The sequence below is a fragment of the Carlito syrichta genome, unplaced genomic scaffold (genome assembly GCF_000164805.1).
Source record: "Carlito syrichta isolate Samal-C Ts95f unplaced genomic scaffold, Tarsius_syrichta-2.0.1 Scaffold303105, whole genome shotgun sequence".
In the NCBI taxonomy this organism is placed as follows: Eukaryota; Metazoa; Chordata; class Mammalia; order Primates; family Tarsiidae; genus Carlito; species Carlito syrichta.
The window spans coordinates 417,318-443,689 of NW_007247201.1; the positions used below are offsets into that span (position 1 = coordinate 417,318).

Consider the following 26,372-nt stretch of genomic DNA (forward strand, 5'->3'; position numbering starts at 1 on the left):
ATCCTTCCACCTCAGCCTTCCAAGTAGTTGGAATTACAGGCATGCGCTACCACGCCCGGCTGATTTTTTGATTTATTGTAGAGATGAGGTCTCGCTGCCCAGGTAGGTCTCAAACCCGCGGGCTCAGGCAATCCATTCACCTCAGCCTCCCAAAGGCTCGGGATTACAGGCTGAGCCACCGAGCCCGGCTTTTCTTAGATTTCTTTGAGCAGTGTTTTGTAGTTCTCATTATAAAGGTCTTTCACTTCTCTGGTTAGGAAGATGCCAAGGTATTTCATTTTTTGTGTGGCTATTGTGAATGGGATTGTGCTTTTTATTTATAAACAATTCTTAAACAAACATCTATGAGTCTAATGTCAGAAATCTTGTCTACAACAAAAGCCTTATGATTCTATCATCAGAAATGCTATCAATGGATGTTTTAGAATTGAACTGCAATGTGTTTGCCCAGTGCGATAAAACTAGATATCTATATCATGGTTTTCAGTGATAGAAAGAAATACGCTTATTGCAGTATGCCAAACAAGGAGGATCAGGGAACCACATGCCCAAATCCTGACCTCCTTGCTGACTTGCAGGCGGTGGGTAAATTTCAGGGAAGCAGAAGCTACAGGCAAGATTATAAATCAATACATGGACGTCACACATTGGTTTAGGCCTGAAAGGGCAAGAAACCTTGAAACAGGGCCTACCTACAGGTCATAGGTAGATTCAGAGATTTTCTGATTTATAATTGGTTAAGGAAGAGAAACTTTGTTTTAGAGTTTTGAAGGAGGCCGGGCCCGGTGGCTCAGCCTGTAATCCCAGCGCTTTGGGAGGCCGAGGTGAGTGGATTGTCTGAACCCACGGGCTCGAGACCTACCTGGGCAACTTGGCGAGACCTCATCTCTACAATAAATCAAAAACTAGCCGGGTGTTGTAGCACATGCCTGTAGTTCCAGCTACTTGGAAGGCTGAGGCGGAAGGATTGCCAGAGCCCAGCAGGTCGAGGCTGCAGTGGCTGGGAGCCGTCACTGCACTCCAGTTTGGGTGACAGAGTGAGACTCCAACTCAAAAAATAAAAATAAAAAATAAAGTTTGGGGGTCAGTGGAAAAATGTTAACTGATTAAGGATAGTGACTTTCTCTAAACCCCTCAGGCAAAAACTTACAACAAAGGATGATAGTTATATTTTATTCTTCACTTCCCCCTTATCTTAGGCCTATATGTGAGAGGATCCACTCAGTGGGGGTCCAAGTTTCTGAAAGACAACTCAGGGACATATGCTCAGGTATTATCCTTAGTTTCTATGGAACTCTTACTTCCTTGATTATTGTTTTGGGGTACTATTATCTTTTTGTTCAACACGTTACTTACTTACTTCTGAGGCTGTCTAAGGTGCTTGGGATTTCCCTTGAAGGAAATCAGGATTTTCCTTTCTTTCTATGCTTTCCTTTTTTTCCCTGAAACAAGATCCCTGCCCCATTGCACGGGGATGTAAACAATCAGTATCTAGTGCTATGTGACTTTTAGTTACAAGGAAGTGGGTCAGTGGTCAGTCTGATTAATGCTTATTGATAACTGTATTACTATCCAGAATTCTTATTAACTCTGTGAGGATGGTTTTGTCTCCTTTAGTAATTTTCCATCCAATGAGCCCTTCACCTTGCTCCCTGGTTGTAAGTATCCAAATTTCCCTGTTATATTTGGATTTGCATCTAGTCTCTCTCCCCTATTGGGCTACCCCTTATTGCAATAATATTGAATAAAATCTTCCTCACAATTTTAATAAGTGTTAGAATAATATTTTCTTGAATACAAATTGTCCTTTGCCTGAGCCCAGGAGGTCAGGGCTGCAGTAAGCCATGATTGGGCCACTGCACTCCAGCCTGGGCAACAGTGAGACCCCAACTCCAAAAAAAAGAAAGTTACAAACTAAAAATACTTACTGGCCGGGCTCGGTGGCTCAGCCTGTAATCCCAGCACTTTGGGTGGCCGAGACAAGTGAATTGCCTGAGCCTGCAGGGTTTGAGACCTCATCTCCACAATAAATCAAAAACTAGCCGGGTGTGGTAGTGCGCGCCTGGGAAGGCTGAGGCGGAAGGATCGCCGGAGCCCAGCAGATCAAGGCTTCGGTAACCGGGAGTGTGCCACCGCTCTCCAGTCTGGGCGACAGAGTGAGACTCCAACTCAAACATTAAAAAAAATAAAAATAAAAATAATTACTGACTTTTATATTTACCTATCTAGTTATATTCACCAGTGCTTTTTATTTATTTCCTTTTTTATTTTTTTAAGTTAGGATCTCACTCTGTCGCCCAGGCTGGAGTGCAGTGGCATGATCTTGGCTCACTGGGGCCTCAAACTACTTGGCTCAGATGGTCCTTCTGCCTCAGCCTCCCATGTAGCTACAATTACAGGCATGCACCACCATGTACAGCTAATTTTTAAATTTTTTATTGTGGAGACAAGGTCTCGCTATGTTGTCCAGGCTGGTCTCAAATTCCCGGGCTCAAGCAATTCTCTCACCTTGGCCTCTCATATGTTGGGATTACAAGTGTGAGCTGTTGTGCCTTGCATCTGCTTCATTTTTGAAGAATACTTTTGCCATATATTGTACTCTTGGTTGATAGTGTTTTCTTTCATCAGTTTGATTATGTCGTCTCATCATCTTCTGGCTTTTGAGAGCCACTGAATAAATATATCAGCCCCTACTAATCTGATTCTTCTTACTTCTCCATTGTTGTGCTGGTAAATGTGTAACAACTGGCTTTTCAAGAGTCACACACGCAAGTTTATTATAAATTTTGCTAATAATAAAATGTACAGTACTCTTGTAAATTCCATCTAGTCAATTGATTCTTACAGAAAGGTTTCCTTGATTTTTCTTATTTTAACAAATAATTGTGTAATTCTCATAACAAAACTCCCCATTTTGAAGTGAACAATTCAGTGTGGGGTAGTACATTTACAGTGCTGTGCAACCACCACCTCTAGTTCCAAAGCATTTTTATCATCCCAGAAGGAAACTCCTCCCACCATTAATTAGTTGCTCCCTATTTGTCTGTCTCCCCCGGTCCCCTGGCAACCATTAATCTGTGTTGACACCAATCTCTATAGGTACACCTATTTTGGATATTTCATATAAATGGGATCATACAGTATGTGACCTTTTGTCTGGCTCTTTCACTTAGGGTAATGTTTTCAAAGTTTATCCACACTGTAGCATGTCAGTACTTCATTTCTTTTTATTGCTGAATAATATTCCATTGTGTGTATATGCCACAATTTGTTTATCCTTTCATCATTTGATGGACATTTGGACTATTTCCATCTTTTGACAATTGTGAATTGTGCTGTTATAATCATGTGTGTATGTATTTGGCATAATACCATTTTTTCAGTTCTTTTGGATATATACTAGGCGTGGAATTTCCAGGTCATATGGTAATTTTAGGTTTAATTTTGAGGAACTGCCAAACTGTTAACTGTAACAGATGAACCATTTTACATTTCTGTCTCCGCTGTGTGAAGTTTCTGTTTATTTGAGTTCTTCTAAACTCATATATTCAACTTATACTATTATTTGGCAAAATCAAGTTACCTACAAGCATTTGATTACTGTTCACTTCAAAATAAGTTGCTCATATCATTTATGAACAAGTACTATTTTAACATGAATGTTAGTTGATATTTTTGTTTAAGTTAACAAGTATGATAAAAGTAAAACAACGAAAGTGTAAATTTTTTTTAAACTGGTTAGTTTTCTAATACTAAAATATTCCTTTATTTTCTTGTGTAATTCACAACTGTAGACATAACAGTTTTTTTTTTTTTGAGTCAGAGCTTCACTGCACTCACAGACTGGAGTGCAGTGACACACTCACAGCTACTACAGCCTCAACCTGGGGGGCTCAGGTGATCTTCCTTCTACCTCGGCCTTCCAAGTAGCTGGAATTACAGGCATGCACTACCATATCCAGATAATTTTTTTATTTATCGTAGAGATGAAGTCTCACTATGTTGCCTAGGCTGGTCTCAAACACCTGGGCTTGGGCAATCCTCTCACCACCACCTCCCAAAGTGCTAGGATTATAGGCGTGAGTCACCATGCCCACAACACATTTTTTTACTTCAATCTGATTTTGACATTTTCTTCCTTTATTTGATTACTAATAGGCAATCAGTAAAACATGCTTTAATCTGTAGCTGATTTATTTGCCAATTTCTTTGGAGAAAATACTCCTCTCATGGCTGATTTCAAGCTACCAATATGATGCCATCAAACACTGAGTAGAGAAGGAAGTACACTAGCACATCATTATATAATAGTTCCAACATAAAGATATAATAGCTGTAAATAACCTTAAATGTGTAGATAATAGTAAAATAATTAGGAAGAGTTTTGAGTATGATTCATATTTTAACATAATTTATTTACTCATAATTCATGTAGCTTAATTTTTACTAATGGCAGCATTTAATGACTGTCTCACAGAAGTTTTTTCAATTTAGCACTTGGTTCAGTTGCCTGCAGGATTCAGCTTTAGCACACTATATGTACTTGTCTGATGTCTTTTCCTACTATTTCTCCCCTTACTACTTTCTTTCCTTTTTGGTTGAGTTCTCACTTTGTCACCCACCTGGAGTACAGTGGCATGATCCCAGCTACTTCAGCCTCAACATCCTGGGCTCAGGTGATTCTTCTACCTCAGCCTCCCACAGGCACATGCCACCACACCCAGCTAATTTTTTTGATTTATTGTAGAGATGAGGTCTCAGCAAGTTGCCGAGGCTAGTCTTGAACCCCTGGAATAAGGCATTCCTCTTACCTCCGCCTCCCAAAGTGCCAGGATTACAGCATGCCACTGCCCTCCAACCTGGGTGACAGAGTGAGACTCCTACTCAAATAAAATAAAATTAAATTAAAGGGGAAAAGTGCATAAAGAATTAACTTTTTTTGTTGTTTGAGTCTTGCTGTTGCCCAGGCTGCAGTGCAGTGGCACTCTCATAGCCACTGTAGCCTCAACCTGCTGGGCTCAGGCGATCCTTCTGCCTCAGCCTTCCAAATAACTGAAACTACAGGCACGCGCTACCATGCCTGGCTAATTTTTTGGTTTATTGTATAGATGAAGTCTCACCATGTTGTTCAGGCTGGTCTTGAACCACTGAGCTCAGGTAATTCTCTCGCCTCCGCCTTCCAAAGTGCTGGCGTGAGCGACAGCTCCTGGCCAAAGAATTAACTTTGTAAGAAGATATTATAATTTAATATTTGAAGCACTTTTTTTTTTAACATAAAAGGAACTGTGAAGGTTAAATTGGTATTTGAGAAATTTGTTTTACCAAAGTTTAAATGTAATTTTTTTTGGTCAGTAAAGGCTATATAGTGGCAAGTTATAAGAAAATTGTAATTATTTCTGTTTTTATTTCCTTTTTTAATTTGATAAATTATCAAACCAGAGTCTGTTTTAACTTTTAGTGGTTATTAAAGAAAGCACTGATTAATACATCTATAACTCTCCAAAAGAAAGGCATTCTTGGGAGAGTTGGAAACAAAGCCCTGGAGTTTAAGCTTTTCTTTCTGTAATGGACTGCACATTTTGGATGCTATTTTTATTATTTATATTTTATAACAAATCTAATATTACTTTTTTTTTGGTATTCAGGTTCGATTAGTGATAGTGGATGGCATTGCTTTTCCTTTTCGTCATGACCTAGATGACCTGTCTCTTCGTACTCGATTACTAAATGGCCTAGCCCAGCAAATGATCAGCCTTGCAAACAATCACAGATTATCTGTAAGTATTACTAGTAAAGAGAGGTTTTGTTTGTTTGTTTGTTCTTTGAATCAAGCGTCTCACTCTGTAGTCCAGACTGGAGTGCAGTGGCATACTCATGGCAATCATAGCCTCGACCTGCTAGACTCAGCCTTCCAAGTAGCTGGAACTACAGGCACATGTCACCATGCCCGGCTATTTTTTTTTTTTTTTATTGTAGAGATGAGGTCTTTACAAGTTGCCCAGACTGGGCTCAAACCCATGGACTCAGGCAATCCTCTCACCTCGGCCTCCCAAAGTGCTGGGATTAAAGGTATGAGCCACCACGCCTGGCCAGAGTTTTATAACAAAGTCGAGCGTATATAAAATATTAATGTCTCCTTGTTAGTATAGTGGTGAGTAAAAAAAAAAAAAATATTTTCTAGAAATAGCAAAATAAAATTTTCCTAACTAAAAGCAAATAATATAGACATGCAGTCTTGAATATAGTTTTATTTTGCTTTGGTTTCTAAAAAGAATAATAATAATTCTAGTCATAAGTGTTATGTGTCAGTCAGTATTCCTGCAAAATAATAAGTATAGTCAATATGTCATTTTCTGAAATGGACTTTGACTTTTTTTTAAGTTGTCTTTGGTGATTGTAGTGTTTTCTTTGTCTAAATATACTTGGATGTTTTTCAGGTAAACTCTTTCAACAGATCCTTGTTTTTCTTTTACTCTGCGTCTTTAATTATTACATAGTATATGATCACAGACTCAGATAGATGGAAAAATTGCATGGTAAAATAACCTAGATGTTTTGAGGTAGAGCTAAATAATAATTCTAGATTTGAAATGTGAGGAGAGAGGTAAATATAAACTCAGAAATGAAGAGATAAAAAGGAGTGAGGTAAAAATCTTTTTTAATTAACTGCCTGTTACTTCCCAGTCTGCAACTGCATCTCACCACTGACACAAAGATACACACTTGTCTGGGAGTGAGATGGAAGAAGGTCAAACTGCTTGACTTACCTTGTCCATACTGTGATTAGAGACCCCTTAGTACATACCTATAATACATTATAAATAAATAAATAACTCCCCCAATAAAATTATTTCAAAGCATACATCTTTTCTTTGAGTTTCCAGACTTTTGCCATATGCTGAAAATCATAGTGTCCTGTGTTTTAATTATCCTTGCTATTAATTGCAGTTTAGCATTTTGTTAATATCAGTGAAGAGCCCCCAGTAGGGGGCACTCAAGACTAATGGGTTGCATAGTTCCTTAGGTTTTTGTTTTAGCAGAAATAGCTTCATCTTTTCTGATTAAAAATGTAATCTCAAAATTCGAAAATGTGAAATAGTATGCAGTGTGTAAGAAAAGTGATGTTGGCCAGGCATGTTGGCTCACCCCTGTAATCTCAGCATTTTGTGAGACTGAGGTAGGAGGCTCACTTGAGGCCAGGAGTTCAAGACCAGCCTAGGCAACAAAATGAGATCCTGTGTCTATCACAAGTTATCTGAGTGTGGTGGCAGACACCTGTAGTCCCAGCTACTTGGGAGGCTAAGGCCAGAGGATCTTTTGAGTCTAGGAGTTCAAGGCTGCAGTGAGCTATGATTGCACCACTGCACACCAGCCTGGGTGACAAAGTAAGACCCTGGCTCTCAAAAAAAAAATCAAAAACAAATAAAAAGTAAAAATAAAGAAGAGTGATACAAATGTACTAACATGGAGCAGGATATATTCAGATATATGATTAAGGGAAAAAAATTTAAGTGGTGCACAAAGATATCTAGTATAATCCCACTTTTGAGAAAAATTACAATTATATGTATACATTTATATATATGAAGAAGAAAATATGAAAGGATATTAACAGTGGCTACTTCTGGCCGGGTGGTGGCTCAAGCCTATAATCTCAGCACTCTGGGAGACCAAGGTGAGGGGATTGCCTGAGCCCACGGAATCAAGATCAGCCTGGGCAACTGGGCAAGACCTCATCTCTACAGTAAATCAAAAGATTAGCCAGGCATGGTAGCACATGCCTGTAGTTCCAGCTACTTTGAAGGCTGAGGCGGAAGGGCCACCTGAGCCCAGCTGGTGTGGCTGTGAATGTGCCACTGTACTCCAGCTTGGGTGATGGAGTGAGACTCGAGCTCAAAAAGAAAAAACAAAACAAAACAGTGGCTTCCTCTAGGGATAGAATTTTCTGAGGTTAGGGACATACTTTTCCCTTTTACTTTATAAATTCCTTGCTTAACTGTTTTTCCTAGTTAGCCTATAGAAGCATATATGACTTGATAATAAATGTTTTATAATTTTAAGTTATGTGTGTTTATTATATTAAAAAGTTGCAAATAACCAAAAATATAGAAATGGATTATTTGTTATTCAAGAGGTGATTATTGTTTTTTTGGTGTAAATATTTTTACAGACTTTATTCTGTACATATACAATCACAAATTTATAATTTTTAGGAAATGAGGTTATATTATACATGCTATTATGCAAGGTAGTTTTTGTGTTTTACTCAATATATTGTGAACATCCTTTCATGTACTCATACAGTACTTATTCCTTACCTTAACAGCAGCATAATATTTCATTGCATGATTGTAGCATAGTTTATTTAACCACCTCCCTTTGTCTTTAAGTTGGCTCCAATTTTTTACCATTTAAAACACTGTAATTGTCTGGGTGTGGTGGCTCATGCCTATAATCTCAGCACTTTGAGAGACTGAGGCAGGAGAATTGCTGGAGCCCAGGAGTTTGAGACCAGCCTGGGCAACATAGTGAGCCAGGTGTAGTGGCACATGCCTATAGTCCCAGCAATTTGGAATTCTGAGGCAGAAAGATCACCTGAGCCCAGGAGGTTGAGGCTGTGGTGAGCTATGATTATACCACTGTACTTCAGCGTGGGTAACAAAGTGAGACCTTGACTGAAAAAAAAATTATAATAATAAAACACTACAGTTAACAGCTTTATATATGCATCTTTTTCCATTTGTTTATTTCTTTAGAAAGAATTTCTTAAAGTGAAAGTATAAAGCCAAATAAATTTCCCTATTTTTAAGCATTTTGTTATATATTATCAAATTACCCTCAGAAAGCATATTCCAAAGAGTATCTCTACAATGAATGGGAATTCTTTTTTTTTTTATAACTTTGCCAACTTTAGGTGTTACCAGTCCATTTATTTTAAATCTTTGCCAAACTTCTATGGGAAAGTTCTTTAAAAATGTAGTTTTTTAGCCGGGCTCGGTGGCTCAGCTTGTAATCCCGCGCCTTTGGGAGGCTGAGGTGAGTGGATTGCCTGAACCCGTGGGTTCGAGACCCGCCTAGGCAGCGAGACCTCATCTCTACAATAAATCAAAAAATCAGCCGGGCGTGGTAGCGCGTGCCTGTAATTCCAGCTACTCGGAAGGCTGAGGTGGAAGGATCGCCGGAGCCCAGCAGCTCGAGGCTGTGGTGGCCGGGAACGGCCACTGCACTCCAGTCTGGGCGACCGAGTGAGACTCCAACTCAAAAAAAAAAAAAAAAATGTAGTTTTTTAATCATTAGCAGAAATGCTTTTTGTAAACAGTTTTAATGAGGTATAATCTATATACCATAAAATTCACCCTTTAAGCCAGGCATGATGGCTCACGCCTGTAATCCCAGCACTTTGGGAGACTGAGGTGGGAGGACTGTTTGAGCCCACGACCAGACTGGGCAATGTAGCGAGACCTCATCTCTAAGGATATATAAGTATATATATATACACATAGACACATATATATATTTCACCCTTAAAGTGTACAATTCAGTGATTTGTAGTGCATTTACAGAATTGTGCAGTCATTGCTATTGTCTAATTTTACAACATTTTTATCACCCTCAAAAAGAAACTCCCACCAATGACATTCAGAATATTAAAGATGTCTGCTTTGTCCAGGCACAGTGGCTTAAACCTGTAATCCCAGCACTTTGGGAGGCTAAGGTGAGAGTATTGCCTGTGCCCGGGGTTTCGAGACCAGCCTGGGCAACTTAGTGAGACCTCGTCTCTACAATATATATTTTAAAAATTGGCCGGGCGTGATGGCATGTGCCTATAGTTCTGACTACTTGGAAGACTGAAGTGGAAGGATTGTCTGAGCCCAGCAGATTGATGCTAGGGTGGCCATGAACATGCCACTGCACTCCAGCCTGGGCGACAGAGTGAGACTCTGACTCAAAAAACCCCAAAATCTCCTTCACTTAAACCTTTCATATTTCATGCAAATTTCTCTTGTGGTCAACTGGAACTTGGTGCCATAAAAGGAAAGTAATTTTGGGAAACATAGTTTCACATTTCTTTTTAAACCCTCTTTCCATTTGTTGTGATTTCCCATTCTGCCTTCCTCCTATTCCCTGACAGCCACTAATTTGCTTTCTGTCTCTGGATTTGTCTTTCTGGACATTTTATATAAATAGAATCATATGTGGTATTTTATGTTTGACTTCTTTCACTTAGCATAATGTTTTCAAGATTCATCTGTATTGTAGCATGTATCGGTATCCTTTTTATGGCTGAATACTTCTGTATCTTATGGATATACCACATTTGTTTATCTGTTCATCAGTTAAAAGACATTTGGATAGCAACAGTATTTTTAAGGCACCGAAACTCATAATTTCAAAGTGATTGTTACTTTACTGTTTTATTTTTATTTTTATTTTTGAGTTGGAGTCTGTCTCTGTTGCCCCAGCTGGAGTGCAGTGGCACACTCACAGCCACCGCAGCCTCCACGTGCCGGGCTCAGGTGATCCTTCTTCCTCAGCCTTCCAAGTAACTGGAACTACAGGCGTGTGCCCCCACACCTGGCTTATTTTTTTATTTATTGTAGAGATGAGGTCTTGCCAAAGTTGCCCAGACTGGTCTTGAACCTGTGAGCTCAGGTAATTCTCTTACCTGGGCCTCCCAAAGTGTTGGGATTATAGGTGTGAGCCACCATGCCCAGTCTTTACTACTATTTTAAAGACTTATTCTTTAGAAGCTTGGTGTAATCACATGATAGTTTTCATTTTTATCATGGAGACCAACATTTTTGCAGAAATAATGTAATTACTTTGTAAATATTTGCTAATAATGCAGAATCTGATTTTGAGATGTTGAACAGCTAGTACATCAGTATTTCTGTTTACCTTTTCCTGAAGATACATAATGGATAAACTAAATATGCTCTCGACCAGCATTGTCCAATAGAACTTCTGGTAAGAAAAATGTGCAGACTAGTACAGTAGCTGCAAGGCTTATTGAGCATTTGAAATATAGCTAATGCTATGGAGGAAGTGAATTTCTAGTTTTAGTTTAACTTTTAAATGATATATGTGGCTAATGGCTACAGAATTGGATAGCACACCTCTAAACATAAAGCATGAGCATAAGTAAATATTCCAGTTGCTAGAGCTTAGGTATTAGTAACCCACGTAAAATACTTAGTAATATACTTCAGTTAATTACCAATTAAAATTCCTCCTTAGCTTGTTCCAAGTTGCCTGATGTGAGATCACAAACAGAGAAGGCACTATGGCATGTAAGGGGAGAAGAACTAGAAGAAAGTCATGCCATCTAGTGATATCTAATTGAGATCTAGAGTGTTCACAGATTTCTCCTCTGTGGCTAAACAGAAATTTTAGGTTGTTACCACTACAAAACAGCCTTTTGTTTACCAGTTTTCTTATGGAATTGATTATTTTTTTCATAGTAGTCATCTTATTGTGTTTTATAGAATTTCTTTTGTCAGTTTCAGCTTGTGTTAGTAATTGTCTTCTTTCTGAAGGGAAGATCTATATTAGAAAAATATGTAAAATAACCATTTCTGTAGACTTTTGAATGAAAATATGCCAGACATCTGACTTGTACTTTATTAAGTTAGTCTGAAACACTTTTGTTTTCCTGCTTAAAAATTACTGTCTTTTAGCAAGGCGTGATTGCTCACGCCTGTAATCCCAGCACTTTGGAAGACCCGGGGAGATCATTTGAGCCCAGGAGTGTAAGATCAGCCTGGAAAACAGTGAGATCTTGTCTCTCCAAAAATTTTTTTAAAATTAGCTGGGCATGGTAACACACACTTGTGGTCCTAGCTACCTGGGAGGCTGAGGCCAATTTTTTATCCAAAAAATACTAAATGTCTTTTGTTAATAGGTAAATTATATTCAGAATACTAAAATCACAGGACTGTTTACTTGATAATTTTGGGAGCAATTCACCCAATTTTCTCATATTTTGTTTTTGTAGGTAATTTTAACCAATCAGATGACAACAAAGATTGATAAAAATCAGGCCTTGCTAGTTCCTGCATTAGGTGGGTAATTAATCAGATAAACATTTTAACTAAAGACATTTTTTTCTATCTCATTAGATTCTTGTTGAGTACTGTAAGCTCCATGAAAGCAGAGTATTTGTCTTGTTCACTGGCAAATCTTAGCACTAAGCACAGTCTCAGATACTGGCTGTTCCTTTCAGTTACTTAACAAACATTTATTGACTATCTATTTTATTTGACAACTATTGTGTCAAGTACTGGGGATATAAGTATTCGTAAGATGATTCTTGCCCTCAGAAAATTCACAATCTTTCAGGAGGAAGGGTGAATCCATTTAAATACAAATCATGATACAGTAAATAGATTTATGACTCTGTTCCTAAATTCACTCCTGGTTTGTTAGAACACAGTGCTTCAAGTTTTGTTTTCACTGAAATCTTTAAGAATATTCTGTCAAGGCCAGACTCAGTGACTCAGCCTGTAATCCCAGCACTTTGGGTGGCCGAGGCGAGGGGATTGCCTGAGCCCAACGGGTTCGAGATCAGCCCAGACAACTTGGCAAGACCTTGTCTCTACAATAAAATTTAAAAAAATTAGCTGGGCGTAGTAGTGCGCGCCTGTAGTTCTGGCTGCTTGGAAGGCTGAGGTGTAACGATCATTGGATTCTAGCAGGTCGTTGCTGGGGTGGCCATGAGCATGCCACTGCACTCCAGACTGGGCAACAGTGAGACTTTGACTCAAAAAAAAGACTATTCTGTCAAACTTTTAAATTTTCTTCTGGGGGTGAGAAATGTTAGTAGGTTTGATGAGATAGAAGATTGACACATATACTAACTCAAACTATAAAAGTTTTCTAAAAGCAAATAGAGAATGGTTTGTGGTATTTCTCTAGATAAATAAAAGTCTATTAATCTCAGGGTGTTACTTATTTCCCAGGTTTTTTAAAAACCAAGTATACTCTTACTATGTTAAATAAAGTAAGACTATATTTGGTCAGAGGCATTCTGAGAAACTTGCAATTTAGTAAGGCAATGTATAGTTGTTATGTTCTTTTCTCTCAGGGGAAAGTTGGGGACATGCTGCTACAATACGGCTGATCTTTCACTGGGACCGAAAGCAAAGGTTAGTATAAAAACAATTTAATAATTGTGAATTTTACATTGATTACAATTACATTGAACACTAACCAGTTTCTTAGAACTGTTCCTATGGATGAGCTCCACAGTGACCCATGAACTGATACTTTTGTTGCCTGATCTGACATCACCTAGAGCAAACATAGTAGCTGAGGTGAGTGGATTGCCTGAGCCCGCGGGTTCGAGACCCGCCTGGGCAGCGAGACCTCATCTCTACAATAAATCAAAAACTCAGCTGGGTGTGATAGCGCATGCCTGTAATTCCAGCTACTCAGAAGGCTGAGGTGGAAGGATCGCTGGAGCCCAGCAGGTCCAGACTGCGATGGCCGGGAGCAGCCATTGCACTCTAGTCTGGGTGACAGAGTGAGACTCCAACTCAAAAAAAAAAAGGAAACATGTTGTTAAGCCGGGCTCAGTGGCTCAGCCTGTAATCCCGTGCCTTTGGGAGGCTGAGGTGAGTGAATTGCCTGAGCCTGTGGGTTTGAGACCCGCCTGGGCAACTTGGCAAGACCTCATCTCTACAGTAAATCAAAAAAATTAGCCGGGCGTGGTAGCGCGCACCTGTAGTTCCAGTTACTTGGAAGGCTGAGGCTGCAGAATCGCCGGAGCCCAGCAGGTCGAGGCTGCAGTGGCCAGGAGCGACCACTGCACTCCAATCTGGGCAACAGAGTGAGACTCCAACTCAAAAAAAAAAAAAAGAAACATGTTGTTATATTGCACATTTATCTACCTAGGAAATTCTTTGGAATATTTAAATGCTAGGGTGTGTGCACCTGAACAAGTAGGTGGCCAAGGAATGCCCATTTCTAAAACTCTTTGAAATCATTTATTAGCCATGTAGAAGGAAATGGGTACTCTGTGTTCCTGGAAGGGAATAAATAAAAAGAATAAAATCAGGATAAAAGGAAAGCTTTTGAAGTTTAACTTAAAGACTAATTTATGTGGAAAATAGGATGGCTTTTCTTAGTTGCTTAGTACATTTCTTGTATGAAATTGTGTCTGTTTTTTTTTTTTTTGTATTTTCTTACCCTGCTTTTATTATCCAGTTACTTACATGCCTTTTACAAGTATTATTCTTTAAAATAAAAGTATGGTAGCATGAGACTTTTGTATTTGTTTTTAAAGCTGCTGAGCAAGTGAACAAACCAGCTTTATTTTCTTTAAAATAGGCCATTGAAAGCTGTGAAGGCTTTTATTCTACACTTCTAGAAAATGTCAGTTGTATGCCAGCCTCTCTGCTTTGTGATTAATTAGCATAACCTGGAGAACTTAGTTTGGAAATGCTCTAATAAAAGGGGAAATTGAGACAGTATGTGGGCAGAGATGGAATAAAGGGTTACTTAAATACGTATTAGGCCTAGTCAGAGATATTGTCTGTTTTTTAATCTGCATTTTTCTACAAACTGAAAAAATCCTGCCTGACCAAGTTAAGTTTTACTGACTCTAAGCACATAGTAGAATAAATTTTATATGTGTGTGTGTATATATGTATTTTTTATTTTTTTTTATTTTTTATTTTTTATTTTTTGAGATGGAGTCTCACTCTGTCACCCATACTGGAGTGCAGTGGCTGCTCCTGGCCACTGCAGCCTCAACCTACTGGACTCCGGTGATCCTTCCGCCTCAGCCTCCCAAGTAGCTGGAACTATAGGTGCACGCTACCAAGCCCGGCTAATTTTTGATTTATTGTAGAGATGAGGTCTCACCAAGTTGCCCAGGCAGGTCTCGAACCCGCGGTCTCAGGCAGTGCACTCACTTCAGCCTCCCAAAGGCGCGGGATTACAGGCTGAGCCACCGAGCCTGGCTATATATATATTTTTTTGAGTCAGCGTCTCACCCTGCATTCCAGGCTGGAATGCAGTGGCATAATCATGGCTCACTACAGCCTTGACCTCCTAGGCTCAGGCTATCCTTCTGTTTTAGCCTCCTGAGTAGTTGGTACTACAGGTGTACACTCTCATGCCCAGCTAGTTTTTAGTTTTTTGTAAAAAGGAGATCTCACTATGTTGTTCAGGCTGATGTTAAACTCCTGGGCTCAAGTAGTCCTCTCACCTCAGCCTCCCAAGGTGCTAGGATAACGGGCATGAGCCACCACACTCAGCCCACTTTATTTCCACAGAGCTCAAGTTACTTTTTTTTCATGATATATAATGTTTTACTATTGACTACCTCCCACTAATTTTAAAAACATTTTTTACTCAAAACCAGTATGACTGATAAGTTCTCTAATTTTTTTCTCTGTGATTACAATTTAAGATAGTTTCCTGTAATTTTGTGTATAAGTCACTGTATAGTAGACTCACAAAGGAGTTATTTTCTCAACAACAGTCCTTATTATAAAGACTTGGCAATAGTTCTGTAGCTGTGAGGCTTTTGAACATATTGCTTATATTTCTCCAGATTTAGGTTAATCTGTAAAGTTCATTCCATTATTTAAATGTTCCGAAGAATTCCCCCTCAGCTAGTATACAGTTGTCGTCTTCTCTATACTATAATAAAAAACTCCCTAACAAAATATATTTAAGAAGAAAAATAATAGGAGAGCAAGATAATTGTATCTTTTTATGAGCTCATCAGAAGAAAAAGTTTGCCTTCATTGTCAAATTGTCAAAGTTAGCATTGGTTAGGTACCCAAGATCATCAGAAAATCATGCTTACTTTTTAATAGTTAACTATTGTATGAATTCACCTTCTTACAAATCCTTCCCAAGAAATTAGAAAATGATGTCAAACACTGGCATTGAATATAGGTAGGACTGGGGAAATCAGCTGTTGTATAATATTTTTCCGACATGTTATAACTATCAGTTTAATGAGTGCTTGCTTGTGCTAGGTATTTTACTAGGCATCTCATATACAACATTTCAAATAACCCTTTCAGAAATTATTTGAAGAATCTAACTTATTATCATTAAAAGTAAAAAAAACTGAGGCCCAGAAAGGTTAACTGACTATAAGTAGTAAACAATAGCTACCATTTATTGAATATTTATTAACTGCCCTTTATTGTGCAAAGCACTGTATACATGATTTCATTTAAGTTTTGAAGTAACTCTGTGAAAAGGTAGTATTATCCACATCTTATAGCTGGCTGTATAATCGAGTTCATTTCTTTACTGTCATAATAACTGTTTCTAGAAGGTAATTATAGTATTGTGTTGATTGCGAGCAAATCTGAAAGTGTAGGTCTTACTCTTTTTAGGTAAAACCCTTTTTTTCGAAACTGTTTTTCTTTTCAGGCTGTGGATATATGATAGGTAATGTGCAAACTTTATATAATCAAAATAAGATGACCTCATTTAATAGAATGAGGATGGTTTTGTTCTTTACTGTTTGAAACCAGATATCCTTAAGTCATTAAAGTTGCATGAAGTCTTGTATACTTTTTAAAATTTAGTTTATCTTGAAAGGATAGAAATAGAAATTCATGTTGGGGAAAAATAGTTTTAAAATGAACATTTTCAGCTGGGCTCGGTGGCTCAGCCTGTAATCCCATGCCTTTGGGAGGCTGAGGTGAGTGGATTGCCTGAGCCTGCTGGTTTGAGACCCGCCTGGGCAACTTGGTGAGACCTCATCTCTACAATAAAAAATAAAAAATAAAAAATTAGCCGGGCGTGGTAGTCTGCACCTGTAGTTCCAGCTACTTGGAAGGCTGAGGCAGAAGGATCGCCGGAGCCCAGCAGGTCGAGGCTGCGGTGGCCGGGAGCGTGCCACTGCACTTCAGTCTGGGTGACAGAGTGAGACTCCAACTCAAAAATAAAATAAAATAAAATAAAATAAAATAAAATAAAATGAACATTTTCCATTTGGGCAGAAAACTAACAATGGCAAATAGCCAGATTTATATTGGGAATTGACCTTAGGTGTACCATCTCATGCCTCAGCCCCCATCTACCAGTAAATCTGATTTTTACCCTTTGACTAATGATGGAATAATATTCCAACAGTTATTAAAAGAAATACTTTTGTCTGTGTCCTTATTTCATGTGGGTTTTCCTCTAATTTGCATATTCATGATACTCTGAGGCCAAGATTGTTCAGAATTACACTACTCTTTGCCAAGAAGATCTGGTGGTAGAGTGGAGTAATATATCAACACCCCCGCACAGTTTCATATGTGTGCTCAGTTTTAGAGCACAAATTGTGCTTCTGTCTTGTTTCTTCCTGACCCAAACTATGTAGTTCAGCCATATGTTAAGCTTCATCCCAGCTGGGGCCATGAGCCAAGTGATTCTTTGATTTAGTTTCTTATTTGAAAAGATCTCGTGAGATATAGGTATGACATGTAAAAATGTAGTTTTACCTAGAAATTTGAGGATGATTTTCAGCCAGAATAATTAATGCCCCTTTACTTTAATAAACATGTAAATGCTTCTTAAAAGCTTACTACTTTTAAATAAATTCCTCAGAAAAGTTAGATGCACTGGGTACCTTTTTGAACATACTGTCAATATGAGGTGATTTAGAGACTACATTTTCAGAAGGTTGGTTAATTTTTGTTCAAAATGTGATTTTATACTAGTGCATCTTGCCTCTTTTTTGGTTATATTTTTGCATCAAAGATAGAATATCAACCCTAAAACATTGTAAAAATGTATAATCCCATTCAACACAGCTATTCTTATGTTACATATTACTTAGCAGTTATTTTATTTATGCATAAAGTTGAAATTTAAGAGTATATGATGTTCTGGATTCTGCACCTTTCATGCTGAAAGTACAAACCTATAACAGTAAGCTAATGGACCATGTTATCAGATTGCTTTTCTTTTAAATTGTACCTGAGGAGAGGCATAGTTTCAACATAGGAGAGTAACAAATCATAGCCAAAATGTCCTTTTTGAATTGTCTTTGAAAACAAATCAACATAATATTTTATATACAGAAATGATTCTTGTAACCCTTAGAGTCTCATTTTTTTCTCTAAGTTGGAATCTGCATTTTGTATAGTTATTTCAATTTTTAAAAAAACTGTGCTAAAATATATGTAACATAACATTGACCACTTAACTATTTTTAAGTGTAGAGTTCGCTGACATTAAGTATATTCATATTGTATAACCATCACCACGATCCATTTTCAGACCTTTTTCATATTCCCATGCTGAAATTCTATATCCATTAAACACTAACTCTGTTCTCTTTTCTCCCCAGTCCCTGGCAACCATCATTCTACCTTCTGTCGTATGACTTTGACTACTCTAGATACCTTATATAATTGAAATTATGCAATATTTGTCCTCTTGTGACTAGCTTATTTCACTTAGTATAATGTCTTTAAGGTTCATTTATGTTGCAGCATGTGTCAGAATTTCCTTCCTTTTAAAGTCTGAATAGTATTCTACTCTATGTGTATATCACATTTTCTTTATTCATCTGCTGATGATACTTGAGTTACTTTTACTTTTGGAATTACTACTTTTGGACTACTACTTTTCTACTTTTCCTATTTTGGGGTTACTTCTACTTATTTTTGTGGATAAGTTACAGTGTATCAGTTTTAAAGTAATTTAAAAAGGCACTTTAAAGGTTTTTTGTTTATATTTGTTGCTGTTATAGTATTTGAATATAGTTAATATGAGCTTAATATTTTATTTCTCAACTACTTTCAGCTCTCAATTTCTGTTGTTTACTTTGCATAATACATAATATAATCCCACCTAAATAGGCCTCGTTCTGTCATGACAGTGATTTTTGGGACATAGTCATCTTAAAACAATGTGTCAGCCAGGCTCGGTGGCTCAGCCTGTAATCCCGCACCTTTGGGAGGCTGAGGTGAGTGGATTGCCTGAGCCTGCGGGTTCGAGACCCGCCTGGGCAGTGAGACCTCATCTCTACAATAAATCAAAAAATCAGCTGGGTGTGGTAGCGCATGCCTGTAATTCCGGCTACTCGGAAGGCTGAGGCGGAAGGATCGCCGGAGCCCAGCAGGTTGAGGCTGTGGTGGCCGGGAGCGGCCACTGCACTCCAGTCTGGGCAACAGAGTGAGACTCCAACTCAAAAAAGCAAAACAAAACAAAAAACAGTGTGTCTTCCTAGCTTATTTATATTGGTATAATATGAGTATACCGAAGAATGAAGAAATTGCCTTCATTCTTCTATAATAACACAAAAAATACATGATTACTGCAGAAGGTTTGGGAAACATAAACAACCTTTACCTTGTGATGACAACTATTAACTTTTGTATTGTAGTTTAGCAATTTTTCTTTATGTGTATATATGTACTTACTCAGTGTAGTTTTATACAGTATAACTATTACTTAATGTATTATTATTACTATTATTATTATTATTAATTTTTTTTTTTTTTTTTGAGTTGGAATCTCACTGTCACACAGACGGGAGTGCAGTGGCTGCTCCCGGCCACCGCAGCCACGACCTGCTGGGCTCCAGCGATCCTTCCATCTCAGCCTTCCAAGTAGCTGGAACTATAGGCGCGCGCCACCACGCCTGGCTAATTTTTGATTTATTGTAGAGATGAGGTCTCGCCAAGTTGCCCAGGCGGGTCGCAAATATTATTATTTTTGAGTCAGGGTCTCACTCTGTCACCCAGGCTGGAGTGCAGTGGCACAATTGTGACTCACCACAGCCTCAATCCCCTGGGCTCAGATTATGCTTCTACCTCAGCCTTCTGAGTTGCAAGGACTGCGGGCATATGTGCCACCATGCCTGGCTAATTTAAAAAATTTTTTTGTAGAGATGGGGGTCTCACGAGGTTGCCTAGCCTGGTCTCCAATGCCTGGGTTTGAGCAAGCAATCCTCCTACCTTGGCCTCCCAAAGTGCTGGGATTATAAACATGAGCCACCATGCCCAGCTACTTAACATATTATTAATACTTTTCTATCTTATTGAATATTTTCTTCCACCTTTTGTTTTCAGCATAAGTTATATCTCATTATATATAAAATTCATTTGAATCAGTCCTTAGACTTTTGGGTTGCTTCAAAATTTCACTTTTAGCCAGGCTCGGTGGCTCAGCCTGTAATCCTGTGCCTTTGGGAGGCTGAGGTGAGTGGATTGCCTGAGCCCGCGGGTTCGAGACCCACCTGGGCAACTTGGCGAGACCTCATTCTTTACAATAAATCAAAAATTAGCCAGGTGTGGTGGCACGCGCCTGTAGTTCTGGCTACTTGGAAGGCTGAGGTGGAAGGATCGCCAGAGCCCAGCAGGTCGAGGCTGCGGTGGCTGGGAGCGGCCACTGTACTCCAGTCTGGGTGACAGAGTGAGACTCCAACTCAAAAAATAAAAATAAAATAAAATAAAAATAAAATTTCACTTATATAAACAACTGTTTTTATATATAATAATTGTATGCATACATATAGATATTGTTTGCAGGGAGTCGTTTTTATATTTCTCTTCTTTCTGTGTCAGTAGATAAAATAATAGAATTATAGTAAACAAACTATAAATTTAAATTATGAATTTAGTAATCCTGTTAATTAAGGTAATATGTTTGCATATATTTATTCTTTTTCTTTAAGCAGGTTGGCAACATTGTACAAATCACCAAGCCAGAAGGAATCCACAGTACTGTTTCAGATCACAGTCAGTATTATTTAATTACAGTGGGATTTTGGTGTTGGTGGGCAGTAATTATCTGAAGAGAGCATTTACAAATTGCTTGTTAACTTCTGTAGGCAGCAAGCATATTTGAGGACAGCTTTTGATGCTTAGAACATTATCCCCAAAATAGTAGTATATACAGAATATTGTAGTCACAATTGGATTGAAATTTATTCTTAAGAACAGAGGAAATACTTATTTTGGGGTAGTGTGTTCCATGCCATATGTAATGTCAGGATATTAAAGATTTTAAAAGTCAAAGTTGTTGAGAAGATTTCCAGAAAAGAAAAAATACTAACATTATTCATTTTGATCTGTAGGTATTATAGATCTATCATAGCCACCAAATATAGCCCACTTTAAAATGTTAATTTTCCTGTGAATTTACATTATAGAATACACATTTTTGTCTGAAATATGTGTATTTATTAATAGTGTTGAGCCAAGTATATTCTTGGCATCTTTCTCTCTCTCTCTTTAAGTGAAAAAGGATTTATTGAGAGGACAGAAAAGCTCCTACAATGGAGGGGACCTGAGGGGGTTGCCCGGCATCTCATTTTTATAAGGACAAAAACAGAAATAGAAAGAGATTCTGAAACAGAATTATCCACTTAGTCTTTGCTCTGCCCAGGTGCATTTGAAATATACTAGATGGACTACTTTATTTTAGAGTTTTAATTGTAAAAATAAATTTGTGAAGTACTGAAGAATTAGTACATGTTCCTTTCACCTCTTCCGACTGAGCTATCATGAAGTTGGTTAGGACTATCCTTTAGAGAACATTTTATAATGCAGTGCTATTTCTGTGGGTGTGTATATATGTGTGTGTGTGTGTGTGTGTGTGTGTGTAAATAAGTATGTGTAAAATACTCAAATACAGCCCTGACTTGGACACCTGTCCATGATGTTTATCCTCTTCGTTCACAGTGGCTGATAAATTCTGTTTCAAGAACTAAGTAGCTTTCTTATCAGTTAATTTAAAACATTTGGATAACTAATCTTTATTTTAATTGTTTTAAAAGTATATTTGTGTATGTGAGTGTGTATACTTTATCTTGCAGCCTCAGGGATTTAGAGATGCTGTTGTTGCTACTGCGTGTTCATTGCAAACAGAAGGTTCATTCACTTCCCGGAAACGGTCACGAGAACCAGAGGAAGAATAATAACTCAAAAACGAATCTCAGCTTATGCAAACATATTGATGCTGTGAAGTCGATGTGTATAAGTAGTAGATTCATTACTTTAAAATATAAACACACACTATGGCATGAATGAATCGGGATTATGTGAAATGAATAAGGAACATACATAAGGATTATGATTTTCTAAAAAGTTTTTCTAAAGCAGTATTCTGCAATTATATTTTGCCCTGTTTTTGTTTTCAGTAGCATTCAGTATAGCTGATGTAGGTATTCTATTTCACAAATGTGGAAGGCTGATCTCAAGGCCAATCTTAATTGACCATTCAGACTGTTTCCTCCCTTTCTTTGCCAATTGCTTAGAAAATACAAGGAAGAAAAGATGTTTTTCATTTTTTTATTGTTTTTCATATATATATATAAAGTGTGTGTGTGTGTGTGTGTGTGTGTGTGTGTATGTTTTTTTTTTTTCTCCTAGTTAGAGTCTCACTCTTTTGACCAGGCAGGACCTCCAGGGCTCAGGCAATCCTTCTTCCTCAGTGTCCCAAGTGGCCGGGACTATAGTTATGCGCCACCACGCCCAGCTAATTTTTTTTTTGTTTTTTTTTTGTAGAGACAAGGCTTCACTATGTTACCCAGGCTGATCTTGAACTCCTGGGCTCAAGCAATCTGCCTGCCTTAACCTCCCAAAGTACTGAGCCACCACACCTGGCTATGTTTTTCTCTTTAAATGTAACTTTGATAATTCTTTAAAGTGACATATTTTTGTTATTATCAAGATAAGCCAGTACCATGAGTTAGCATATCATTATGTTCATTTTTATGGATAGGATACAAATTTAGATGACCAAACTGATTTTAGTGATCTCACGCCTAAAAGCTAAGCCATTTGTTTAGGTTTTTTTTTTTTTTTTTTTTTTTGAGTTGGAGTCTCACTCTGCCCACACTGGAGTGCAGTGGCACGCTCCCAGCCACCGCATCCTCGACCTGCTGGGCTCTGGCAATCCTTCCGCCTCAGCCTTCCAAGTAGCTGGAACTACAGGTGCGCACTACCACACCCAGCTAATTTTTTAATTTTATTGTAGAGATGAGGTCTCGCCAAGTTGCCAAGGTGGGTCTTGAACCCCTGGGCTCAGGCAGTCCACTCACCTCAGCCTCCCAAAGAGCGGGATTACAGGCTAAGCCACCGATCCCGGCTTCTTTAGTCTTTTATGTTATTTCAGAATGTTAAAGGGAGGACATTGGAGCTGTTACATCATGTAGAAATTGTTTGGAATATATATCTTCCAGAAAATCAGAATTCCAGATAAGTTCAGAATTATTCCAACTATTTATTTCTACTTTTTTGTTTTGTTTTAAGAGACAGATCTTGCTCTTTTGTCCAGGCTGAAGTACAGTGGCATGATCATAGCTCATTGCAACCTTGAACTCCTGGGCTCAAGTGGTCCTCCCAACTCAGCCTCCCAAATAGCTAGAACCACAGGTATGCACCACCATACCCGATCGTTTTTTTTTTTGTTGTTGTTGTTTGTTTTGCAGAGACATGGTCTTGCTATGTTGCCCAGGCTCAAACTCCTGGCCTCAAGTAATCTTCCCGCCTCTGCTTCCCAAAGCACTGGTATTACAGGCATTGAGCCATAATGCCTGGCCTATTTCTACAGTTTGAATCATAATGTCATTCATTCTAGAATTCTAGGTATTGTATTGATGTTTTCCTTTGAATAATCTTAACTTGCTTAAATACGTTAAAATCTTGGATTTTTATTTATTTATTTATTTTGAATCAAGAGTTTCTCTGTCTCTTAGGCTGGAATGCAGTGGCATGACCATGGCTCACTGCAGCCTTGAACTCCTGGGCTCAAGCAATCCTCCCATTCCAGCCTCCCAAGTAGCTACAGGTACATGCCACCACACCCAGCCAATTTTTGGATTTTTGAGTGGTTTCAAAATTAACTAAAAATATTTTGGCGCCTGGTTCTTAGTACTTTTCAATTCACTCATAAGATTGACTTTGATTCCCTGTGGGGAAAAAAAAATTTAAATAATTGAATATTATATACTGTCACAACTGTATTTTCTAGATTTTAGTGATAGGTAGCATCTTCTGTCCCAAACTAAACACTTCATTTATAAAATTTCTTCATTGTAAGTATTTGATTCCTCAATTGATTATATATAAAATAGTCATAGTTTACTGGGCCCTTTTAAGGTGAAAGCAGGCACTGCTAATAATTATACCAGTATATAAGATATAAATCAGGGCTATCCCAAGCAAATCAAGCATATTGTCATCCTAATTATATAAGACTAATGTCAAATGACTACTTTAACATAGAATGACTGATTGTAACTGTCTTACTTTTGAAGACTTTAAAGCATATACTTTTATTACAATTGATGCAGTCATCTAAAAAAATTAACCATCATTTTATATTGTCTGCTTAAATCATAAAATCAAGAGTATGAGGATGTCACAAGTGACAAATATTAACAGAAATTTATTTTCTCACAGTTGTGGAGTCTGGAAGCCCAATATCAGAGTACTAGCATGGTTGAGTTCTGGTGACAGCTTTTCTCCTAGCTTGCAGACAGGCACCTTCTTTCCACAGTGCATGTTCATGGAGACCACTAATCCTATCAGCTTAGGATCCCACACCTATGATCTCAGCTCTGTCTTCTAAAAGCTCTATCTCCAGATATACTCACATTTGGGGTTAGGGCTTCAATATACAAACTTTGAGGAGACACAGTTCAACCCATAGCACCATAAGGAACTTAAAAATACATTTTTAGGCCAGGCATGTTGGTTCATGCCTGTAATCCCAGCATTTTGGGAGACGGAGGCTAGAGGGTTGCCTGAGCCCAGCTGTTTGAGACCTCCTCTCTACAATAAATTAAAAATATTAGCCAGGTGTGGTGGTATATACCTGTAGTTCCAGCTACTTAGAGGGCTGAGGTAGAAGCTGCAGTAACTGTGAGCAAGCCACTGCACTCCAGCCTGGGCAACAGAGTGAGACTGACTCAGTCAAACAAATCTGCCTATATCCTAGTATATCATGTATTCCATGTAAGTAAATTTATCTAAGACAACTTGTAATGGTTGTGTAAATTTGTTTTTGGGAGTTTTGTTGTTACTCTGTTTTTAGTGTATAAACAATGGTTTTAATAAAATAACATTTTCTCCTGTTGTCACTTGAATTCAGTGTAAGTTCCATTTTAAAGAAATTGAAATTGTTTTCTATTAGTTTCCCATTGCTGCTGTAATAAAGTACCACAGATTTAATGTCTTAAAAGAACAAAAATGTGTTACCTTACAGTTCTAGAATCTGAAATCAGTTTCAGTGGTCTAAAATCAAGGTGTCAGCTGGGCTCGGTGGCTCAGCCTGTAATCCCAGCACTTTGGGAGGCTGAGGTGAGTGGATTGCCTGAGCCTGCGGGTTCGAGACTCGTCTGGGCAACTTGGCGAGACCTCATCTCTACAATAAACCAAAAGTCAGTGAGTGTGGCAGCACATGCCTGTAGTTCCAGCTACTTGGAAGGCTGAGGCAGAAGGATCATCGGAGCCCAGCAGGTCGAGGCTGCAGTGGCTGGGAGCGGCCACTGCACTCCAATCTGGGTGATAGAGTGAGACTTCAACTCAAAAAAAAAAATAAAACAAAATCAAATCAAGGTGTCAGCAGCAGGTCTGGATTTCTTCTGGAAAGCCTAAGGGAAAATTCAATTCCTTGTCTTTCTAGTTCTCAGAGGCTACCTGCATTCCTTAGCTCATAGCCCCATCCTCAATGCCATTGTGTAGAATCTTCCAGTCTCTCTTTCCTTCCATTGTCACATAGCCTTTTTCTCACTCTGACTCCTGATGGCTCCCTCTTGTAAGGATACTTGTGATTATACTTAGAAGCCCACCCAAGATACTCCAGGATACTCCCCCACCCAATCGTTAATCATATCCACAAAGTCCCCTTTGTCATGTAAGATAACATTCATAAAATCTGGGGATTAGGTTGTAAAAATTTTTGAAGAGCTACTATTCAGTCCCCCAAATCATGTGGTAATACAATTCAAGAAATACTGACCCTTGTGCGATACAAATACACATTAAAGTTTGAAAAAGCACCGTGACATACTTTTTTTTTCAAGTCAGAATCTCTGTTGCCCATGCTGGAGTGCAGTGTCACGATCACAGTTCATGGCAGCCTTGATCTTCTGGGCTCAGGCTGTAATTCCACCTCAGCCTCCCAAGTAGCTGGGACTACAGGTGTGTACTACCACACCCAGCTAATATTTTTCTTTTTGTGTGTAGATTATTTCACTTAGTGTAATGTTTTTAATGTTCATCCATGTTGTAGCATAAGAACTTCATTCTTTTAGTGGCTGAATAATATTTCATTGTTTGTATATGCTACCTCAGTCCCCCGTTATCCAAGGGGGATACATTCCAAGACCCTCAGTAGATGCCTGAAGCCACAGGTAGTACCACACACACTCTTTTTGCACACTTACTATG

At 38.4% G+C, this 26,372-nt stretch overlaps 1 protein-coding gene across 1 annotated transcript in view; it reads left to right on the forward strand.

Annotated features, from left to right (window-relative positions):
- Positions 1–22,012, forward strand: part of RAD51C (RAD51 paralog C) — a 36,105-nt gene extending 14,093 nt beyond the window's left edge. The window contains exons 5-9 of the mRNA XM_008057684.2: positions 5,646–5,777; positions 11,996–12,062; positions 13,085–13,145; positions 20,651–20,711; positions 21,791–22,012. Coding sequence (XP_008055875.1) covers positions 5,646–5,777; positions 11,996–12,062; positions 13,085–13,145; positions 20,651–20,711; positions 21,791–21,892 — 423 coding nt within the window. The 3' untranslated portion in view covers positions 21,893–22,012. The remainder of the gene's footprint in view (positions 1–5,645; positions 5,778–11,995; positions 12,063–13,084; positions 13,146–20,650; positions 20,712–21,790) is intronic.
- Positions 22,013–26,372: the final 4,360 nt, after the last annotated feature.